The sequence below is a fragment of the Elephantulus edwardii genome, unplaced genomic scaffold, assembly GCF_000299155.1.
Source record: "Elephantulus edwardii isolate Elephantulus edwardi_28Jun2011 unplaced genomic scaffold, EleEdw1.0 scaffold00094, whole genome shotgun sequence".
Classification (NCBI taxonomy): Eukaryota; Metazoa; Chordata; class Mammalia; order Macroscelidea; family Macroscelididae; genus Elephantulus; species Elephantulus edwardii.
The window spans coordinates 384221-385347 of NW_006399844.1; the positions used below are offsets into that span (position 1 = coordinate 384221).

The following is a 1127-nucleotide window of genomic DNA, read 5'->3' on the forward strand; positions in this document are numbered from 1 at the left end:
AAGAACGAACTGGGGAGGAGAGTAGAGAAAATAGTACAACAATGAATGAATGAAAACCCAAAATCTCTGTAAATGTTCATTAAAATTAGTAAAATTTAATAAAAAAAGTAAAAATAGAAAGGAAAATGTTCAAGGTCACAATCTCAATATATAAAAAATTCTATTGGGAAGAGGAGAAAAAGTAATAGAAATCACCATCTCTTACCTTGTGTGTGGTGGCTATAGTTTTCCCTTTGCGAATGATAGGACTGCTGGTTTTGATTATAGGAATCATGCTGCTGATCATAATTTGACTGTTCGTCATATGGGCCTTGATGTTGGTCATAGCCTGACTGCTGGTCATAAGAATCTTGCTGACCATAGTCTGATTGGTCATATGAAGGAGCTCTTCCACCTTGGCTAAAAAGAAATCAATTTAAAAGATTTTATAGGCTAATTATATTACCATACTGAACTAATTGGGACTAATAAGAAATCAGACCAACTGAATCTCAGTAAATATTTTCTCACAGTAATTAGTTCTTTTGTCTACATGGTCTCTTTTTTGTCAACAATCTGCCTATCAAATGGTAACTCTTATTATTTATTTTTGGTCTCTAAAAAACTAATATATCCAAGAAGTTAACAAATAAAAACTGAATACTACATAAGATCATTATTGTAAAAACAGAAGGGTAACTGGTAGACCATCTATGAGGCAAAAGGGGAAGAGATGGGAATAGAGGCAGGAGAGTGGCAGGGGTGAAATCAAAAGGTCACACACTTTGGTGGGTGGAGGAAGAGGGTAAAGGAAATGGGAAAAGATCCAGCGGGAACCAGAAAAGACAGGGTAATAGTGGGCTAGTTCTATGGAGATTAATTTTATAAAACACAATGTATGGGAATGAAGCAAACAAAGGAAAGTGTATAACACCACATATGCAAATTTTTGATGCAAAACAATATAAAATTAAAAACAACAAAACCCCCCCAAAAAAAAACAACTGAGGTGAATCAATAAATCACCATGATTGTTATTACCTCCTTGAAATGAAAAATAAAAGTTAAAAATGTCACAAAGGACAATAATACTTCTGATTCTTTAACACCAACTGCCATGAGTTCTCAATCCTTTTAATAGTTACACT

The 1127-nt window shown here is 33.7% G+C and overlaps 1 protein-coding gene across 1 annotated transcript in view; it reads right to left on the reverse strand.

Annotated features, from left to right (window-relative positions):
• Window positions 1–1127, reverse strand: part of TAF15 (TAF15 RNA polymerase II, TATA box binding protein (TBP)-associated factor, 68kDa) — a 31152-nt gene that overhangs the window by 18747 nt on the left and 11278 nt on the right. Inside the window, exon 6 of the mRNA XM_006891051.1 lies at window positions 206–399. Within this exon, the coding sequence (XP_006891113.1) occupies window positions 206–399 (194 nt within the window). The remainder of the gene's footprint in view (window positions 1–205; window positions 400–1127) is intronic.